Below are 7,893 nucleotides of genomic sequence, written 5' to 3' on the forward strand. Positions count from 1 at the left end.
ACAGGTGACACTGCAATCACGTGACTGTATCATCTGGTTTTTAAAGCAGCTCTCATTGAAACTGAGTTAATTTGTTTGGAGAACTCAGGAACATGGCTTCATCTTTTCTCTACACCTTCCTATTCATCACCATCCACACAGCAGGTATAATCAATGCACTGATCACTGATCAATATACTGATCAACACATGGATCACTGATCAATAAACTCTGCAATACACTAAATAATACACTGATCACTTGTTAATACAACATAAGTTCATATTTAATCTTCCATTAAACAGCAGGTATGATCAGTACTCCACAGTCTGCACTTCACTGTGGTTCTGTTTTGTTCTTCAGATGGATTTTTAGAGTATAGTGTGGATCGCTGTGAATTTAACTCCACTGAGCTGAAGGACATGGAGTACATCTACTCTCACTACTACAACAAGATAGAGTACATCAGATTCAGCAGCAATGTGGGGGAGTATGTTGGAGTCACTGAGTATGGAGTGATGCTGGCAGAGATCTTGAACAATAGTACTGCACTGCTGAATTCAACGAGACAAATGGTAACGGAATACTGTTACCACAACATTGATATTCATGATCAGGCTATTATAGCTAAATCAGGTGAGTGTGTATTTTTTGTGACATTATTAGATGATTATGTTCAGCCTCACAATGACCAACACTCTGAATCACTCAGTTTAATAATCCTTAAACTCCTGAAGGTTTAAATACATTTAGAACTCCTGAGTCTACTAGAGTTCTGTCTTTAAAATTCAAGAAAAAGGGTTGACATAAACATGTTTTTTTATTATTATTTCAGAGATAAATTACAACTTTAAATAAAAGTTAAAAATAAATAGACGATTTAACAAATATTTCTGTAAATACAGTTTGTGTTGTATCCTGGTGGTGAAACGTCCCATGTTTAATCCCAGAGAAACTCATACTGACAACATGTATATTTTAAATCATAATTATAATTTGAAAAAAAATCTCTTAATTCCAAAAAGTGTCATTTTTGACCATGATATGTCCTTCAATGTGCATATTTAAAAAAAAAAAAATATGTGGGACTGCTTTCTCCAGAGTGACAACAAAACTCCTTCATGCATTTATTACTTCTAGGCTTGACTACTGTAATTCATTATTATCAGAATGTCCTAGGCAGGCAGAGCCTTCAATTTTCAGGCCCCTCTTCGGTGTAACCAGACCAGTTTGGATTTGGGAGACAAACACTATCTCTACATTTAAAATTAGCCTTAAAACTTAAACCTTTTTGCTAAAGCACCTAGAGCTGGATCAGGTGACCCTGAATCCTCCTTTAGTTTGGTTTCATCCATATGAAAGGGAGTTTTTCATTTCAATTACAGACAAAAAGCTTGCTTATAGGGGGTTGTTAGAGTTTATGCTTTTGAGATTGTCATTTGAGATGTACATAACCATTGATTTTATGTGTCCTAATATGGTTGTCATTGTGCAGAAAGAGCAAGAGGATTAGAAGCTTTATTTTCAGCTTTAGAAGTGCAGACATGAGATTAAGGAAGCAGCCTCGTCACTATAATTTTCTGTTATACATTTAGAAACCAGAAGGTTTTATTCTTCTAAGGTGCAAGACTGTTTACTTCTGCTTTTCACATGTCAGCTCGTTGAAAGGTTGCCTCCCGTGTAGGGCGACTAAACGGCTTGATAAGAAGCCATGCCTTGTATGGTGTCACACACACACAGATGCTTGCCTTAACAGTCACGTGGTTAACTGAATTGTAAATGGTAAATGGCCTGCATTTGTATAGCGCTTTACTCAGTCCCTAAGGTTCCCAAAGCGCTTTACACTACATTCAGTCATCCACCCATTTACACACACATTCACACACTGGCAATGGCAAGCTACATTGTAGCCACAGCTGCCCTGGGGCGCACTGACAGAGGCGAGGCTGCCGGACACTGGCGCCACCGGGCCCTCTGACCACCACCAGTAGGCAAACATGGAGTTAGTATCTTGCCCAAGGATATTTGGCATGTAGCCTAGAGGCAGCCTGGGATCGAACCACCGACCTTCTGATTAGTGGCTGACCTGCTCTGCCACCTGAGCTACATCCACCCCGTTACAGTATGTAACCACTGCTGTCAATAAAAGAGGCAAAAGACAAAGTCAGGTTTGAAGTTGTTGCTTGGATGGGCGAATGGCAACACCGCTCACCCAGATGCTTCCATTGCCGGTAAGAAAACCAATTGAGCTCTGAGTGTCTGCTTTGTTCACAGTGACAGGTCTCTGAGACAGCGAGGTCTGTGAGCTTAGATCTAACAGGGGTCATCTGACTGTTATGGTTTTCTCTGTTTTCCTTGTAATAATGTAGGTTTTTACCTTACAATATAGAGCACCTAGAGGTAACTGTTGTGATTTGGCGCTATATAAATAAAATTGTTTTGAACTGAAAAAAATCTCTTTTGTTTTGTTTTTTTTAAATTTGCAGCTGCAGTAATTTATTTAGTTACAAATGCAAGAAATTATGGCAGTTCTGACAGCTGAGCTAACAGTGTTTCTGTAGATGGAAGGTAAAAGTCTGTATCAACTTCTGTATTCATGACATGATTTTGTATCAGATCAGTATGAAATGCATTCCTGCTACTGTAAATGTTTTTGTCAATAAAGCACTTTAAAAATATCATCACACATAATTTTGCCACAATGGAAATATAATGTCTCTGCGGTTTTTAGTTCAGCCCAGGGTCAGAATTAAGTCCAAGACTCCGCTTTCTGGTCAACATCCTGCCATGTTGGTCTGCAACGTTTACGACTTCTTTCCCAGTGAGATCAAAGTGAGCTGGCTCAGAGACGGACAAGAAGTCTCCTCTGATGTCACTTCCACTGAAGAGATGCCAAATGGTGATTGGTACTACCAGTCCCACTCCTACCTGGAGTACACACCCAGGTCAGACCACATCAAATCCAGATTCAGGTCCATGTCCATACTCATATCCAGTTCTTTGAGTGGTCTGTGAATCAGTGGTATTTGTCTTGAAGGTCTGGGGAGAAGATCTCCTGTGTGGTGGAGCACGTCAGCCTGAAAGAATCTCTGATCACTGACTGGGGTAAATACCTGTCTGTCTGTCTGTACACACAAATATGTATCTGACTGTTCACCTGTCTGTTTAACTATTGGCCTCTGTCTGTTACCTGTCCTACTCAGAGCCGTCCTCGGACAAATCAACATCTGAATCAACACCACTGTCTGCCATCGGAGCCTCTATACTGACCCTGGGTCTGATCTTACTTCTGGCTGGATTTATTTTCTACAGGTGGAAAGCCCGAGGTCAGACCACTTAACAGCACTTTATATCAGTCTTTATTAGACTATATTTGTTCTATATTTCATTTCATTTCATTTATTTATTTCACACTTGGTACAACAGTTCAACAAACCAACCACACTTTCTATCAATAAAGCACTGCAACCATGTGTGAAAAGGAGCAGGAAGAAGAAAATATTCTTATTAAACCCTGCCCCCTATCTACAATCCAACTTATATTACAAGTGGGCACCAAAAATCAAGGAACAAACTAACATTAACATTTATCTCCGGTCCTAACCCAAACCAAACAACAAATTTACAATCAGAATATACCACTCCACATAGTAACAAGGAGAAAAATAAAATTAAAATAAATAAAACAAAAAATTATAATGGATCCTTTTTCAATGAACCCCAATTTCATTCACATTCTTCATATTGAGTTATCGTTTTAAGCATGTAACACTTTTTAAAACAATGTAAATTCATACAATTCTTTAAATTATAATGAAGACAGTTCCACAATCGTATACCCCTAACCGTTGGACTCATTAATATTTGTGTAGTCCTAGCTAACTGATGCTTAAAATAAAATTTCCTTCTGCTATCTTCTCCCCCTGAACACAATAAAAATACTCTTTGTAACTTAAAGGGCAAAATATTATTTTTAGCCTTAAACATAATTAATAGTGTCTGTAGTCCAGACGCTTTTCTTCGCAAACTCCTTTGACTACGATGACCTGGATGACTGAGAACCTTCACAGACAATAGTGTCTGTAATTTCACTAAATCTCCTAATTTTAATAATTTCGATTTTATAAATAATTTATTTGTATGTTCTCTATATTTAACATTATGAATCATTCGTATCACTTTCTTCTGTAATAAGTTTAAAGGTTTAATAGTATTCTCGTATGTGTTCCCCCAGATATTCACTTTCAGATAGTTTTAAATCAGTTTCTCACAGGTTTTAAGTCCATATTCAGACCACAGTATAATTTTAGTGCTGCATTCAGATATGATAGATGCTAGCTATCCCTGTATAGGAGGTTTGGATTCACTATCTATTTAAAGATAGCCTCAGGTGCTTGAAGTCTCAGGGATTGCCATGTCTTTGACAGACCTGAGGGATTTCATACCAGTTGAGATGGGGTTTTCACTGAACCATTGCTGTAGAACAGGGGTGTCCAACTCCAGTCCTCAAAAGCTACCGTCCTGCAGCTTTTAGATGCATCCTTGTTTCGATCGGAGATGGGCAGTAACGCATTGCAAGTAACGTGTCACTGTAATCCGATTATTTTTTTCAAGTAACGAGTAAAGTAAGATTACTATCGCAAAAAAGGTAATGAGATTACTGTTACTTTCCCGTAATCACGCTACGTTACTGCATTACTAAACCGTGATTTTTTTTCGTGAGAGTGTATCATGACAATGATGTAAGTGAGGGCGACATGTGTGGTAACAGACATGCGCAGATCAACAATGGTTAATATATCGAGTGCAGGAGAGAGTATGACCGTGCAGCGTTTAAAGCGTGGAAGTACTGACCTTACTTTGAGTTTGATTCTGTAAAAAGTGACAAAAACATTAGCGTCCACTGTACACTGCATGGGAAGAAAACTTCTTTTTACAGTGAAAAAAACCCTAAACTTCTGAGTAAGTACCTAGCACACTGCTACGGGAATATGAAATTCAGAGAGATCCAGATCCTAGAAAAAAAGTAAGTAAGAAAATTTATTTATATAGCACATTTCACAGATAAAAATCACAAAGTGCTTCACAATAAGATCAGACATACAATTTAAAATTAATTAAAAGCCTGTTTGTATAAAAATGTCTTCAGCTGCTTTTTAAAGGAGTCAGTAGAGTCTAGAAGCGTAAAGACAACGGCAGGGAGTTCCACAGCCTAGGTGCCAGTGCCTGAAAAGCCCGATCCCCACGTGGTTTAAACCTAGTACGTGGGACCACCAGTAGCCTCTGACCCGAAGACCTAAGTACTCGGGATGAAGCATGAGGTTTCAACAGGTCAGCGATGTACTGGGGAGCTTCACCGTGCAGAGCTCTAAAAGTTACAACTAAAATTTTAAAATGGACCCTAAAATTTACTGGCAACCAATGAAGAGAAGCCAAAACTGGAGTAATGTGTGACCTCTTGTTTGTGCCAGTTAAAAGTCTTGCCGCTGCATTCTGTACAGACTGAAGGCGATCCAGAGCTGATTTGTTGAGACAAGTAAAAAGACCGTTACAATAATCCAAACAAGAAGAGATAAAAGCATGAATAATCATCTCAAGTTCTGCCTTTGACACCAGTAGTCTGAGTTTATAAATGTTTCTTAGATGATAAAAACAGTCCCGGACAAGTTGTTTAGAGTGTTTCTCAAGAGACATTGAACTGTCAAATATAACACCTAAGTTTCTGAGACTCGACTGAAATGAAGGGTCTAAAAAACTGATATGCTGCTTAATTTCTGAGAGCATGTGATCAGGTGCAATAATCAAGGTTTCTGTTTTATCTGCATTTAACTGGAGGAAATTGTCATTTAACCATTGTTTGATTTCTGACAGACAATTATTTAAACAAGACAATTTATAAAACTCAGAAGCTTTGAAAGAACAGTATAACTGAATGTCATCAGCATAGAGATGATAAGAAATATTATTGTAACATCTGATAATTTGGCCTAGAGGGAATATATACAGCAAAAAGAGAATAGGTCCTAAAACAGATGCTTGAGGTACCCCAAAAGGCAGAACTGATGTTTCCGACAACACATGATTCATACAGACAGTAAAGGATCTCTCAGATAGATACGACATAAACCATTTTAAAACAACACCAGTAATCCCAAACAAGTCCTTTGATTAGGGATGGGTATCGTTTAGGTTTTATCCGATACCGGTGCCAAACCGATACTTTTGAAACGGTGCCGGTGCTTAAACGGTGCTCAAACCGGTGCTTAAAGAATGGAGAACACAAAATTGGTCCAAAAACCTCTCATGTTCAGCTGTTTTTTTTGTAAAAAGATAACAATGTAAGCCTTTTCTTCAGCTATAGGGCATATATGATATCACTCTTGGCTGGAAGCAGTGCTTAAACAATGGAAAAAACACAAACTTTGTCCAAAAACTTCTCATGTTTAACTGTTTTCCACTTTTTCTTTGGTCATTTTAGCCTTTTTGGCCAGGGTGAAGTTAGTATCTGCCATCAAACAAGAAGACAGCCGCATGTAACTACGACGGTGTTTTCTAGTTACATGCATTAATGTAATAATGCGGTTAGCGTACTCAACGTAAATTACACACGAACAGCATTAAGCTACTCACGCAGAGAAGAACGGCTGCTGCTGCCATCATCATCCATCATCATTTCTGCTACACTGGCAGGGTTAGGGGCCAGGACTCTCCTCTTCGGGTTTTTGGGAGATGTTGCTAACTCCGGGTCCGATAACAGGCACCACACCCACAGTAGATGTGCACGGTGTGAGGTCTCGCAGCAAGCTATCAAACACGGCGCATTTAAAAAAAAAAAACGCTATGCGTTGCCAGGTGTTTCATCGGATTCGAGGTGTTACCTCCTTTGACAGTATCAAAGTATCAGCTTAAAGCACTTGTTGCAGGCTGCTGAGTTTGCATCTTTTGCTGTGAAGTACAGCCAGACTTTTGACCGCTTCGCCTTGGGCATTTTTAATCTGTAGCTCTGCTCTAAAAGAACGTACGTACCTGGGCCCGCCTACTATCCTCGGAAACGTAAAATGATTGGCTAGAATTGGCTCAGGAAAAAAAAGCACCGAAAAAAAGCACCGAAATGTGCACTGCTTTTCGGTCTGGTTACTACCGTTGATGTCAGAATGGTACCCATCCCTAATCATGATGCTGTGATCAACAGTATCAAAAGCAGAGCTGAGATCCAACAGAACCAGAACGGTGTACTCTCCAGTGTCTGCTGCCATCAGAATGTCACTAGACACTTTAAGTAAAGCAGTTTCAGTGGAGTGCAATTTGCGAAAACCAGACTGGAAAATGTCCAGAAAATTGTTCTTCTCCAAAAAGTTGTTAAGTTGTTCTGCAACTGTTTTTTCCAAGATCTTTGACACCAATAGTAATTTTGATATTGACCTGTAACTGCTTGGAAGAGATGGGTCCAAATTTGGTTTCTTTAGTATTAGTTCAACAATAGCTTGTTTAAAATCGCTGGGAACTGAGCCAGTTTAAAGAGAAGTATTAATTATTTCCAGAATACAGGGGCCAATAGAGTCAAACACACTAATGAAAAATGATGGAGGAAGTACATCAAGGTGGCTTGAAGTTAGTTTCATTCGACCAAGCAGAGCACTGATGTCCTGTAAGGTAACAGGAGTAAAAGAGGACCAGGTATCAGAGGTAAGCAACGTGTCAGTGTGATACTGAGAGGATGATGGAGAAATATTAGACCTGATGGCAGCGACCTTATTAACAAAATACTTTAAAAAGTCATTATAATCAGAGTTAGTATAGACTGGTACATGAGGAATATCCGGCGAGACAATGTTTATATAATTTTGAGCCCAGCGAGGGTCAAACATGGCAGAGAACCTTCTAGCAGCATCCTGGTTTATAATCCGCCTTTGG

At 39.1% G+C, this 7,893-nt stretch overlaps 1 protein-coding gene across 1 annotated transcript; it reads left to right on the forward strand.

Moving 5' to 3' along the window:
- Window positions 1-92: 92 nt before the first annotated feature.
- LOC134623271 (H-2 class II histocompatibility antigen, I-E beta chain-like) lies at window positions 93-3,319 on the forward strand. The gene is made up of 5 exons (XM_063468425.1): window positions 93-144; window positions 343-615; window positions 2,711-2,924; window positions 3,017-3,084; window positions 3,183-3,319. The coding sequence occupies exons 1-5, from the start codon at window positions 93-95 to the stop codon at window positions 3,317-3,319; spliced, it is 744 nt and encodes a 247-aa protein (XP_063324495.1).
- Window positions 3,320-7,893: the final 4,574 nt, after the last annotated feature.

Source organism: Pelmatolapia mariae, linkage group LG3_W (genome assembly GCF_036321145.2).
Source record: "Pelmatolapia mariae isolate MD_Pm_ZW linkage group LG3_W, Pm_UMD_F_2, whole genome shotgun sequence".
NCBI lineage: Eukaryota > Metazoa > Chordata > Actinopteri > Cichliformes > Cichlidae > Pelmatolapia > Pelmatolapia mariae.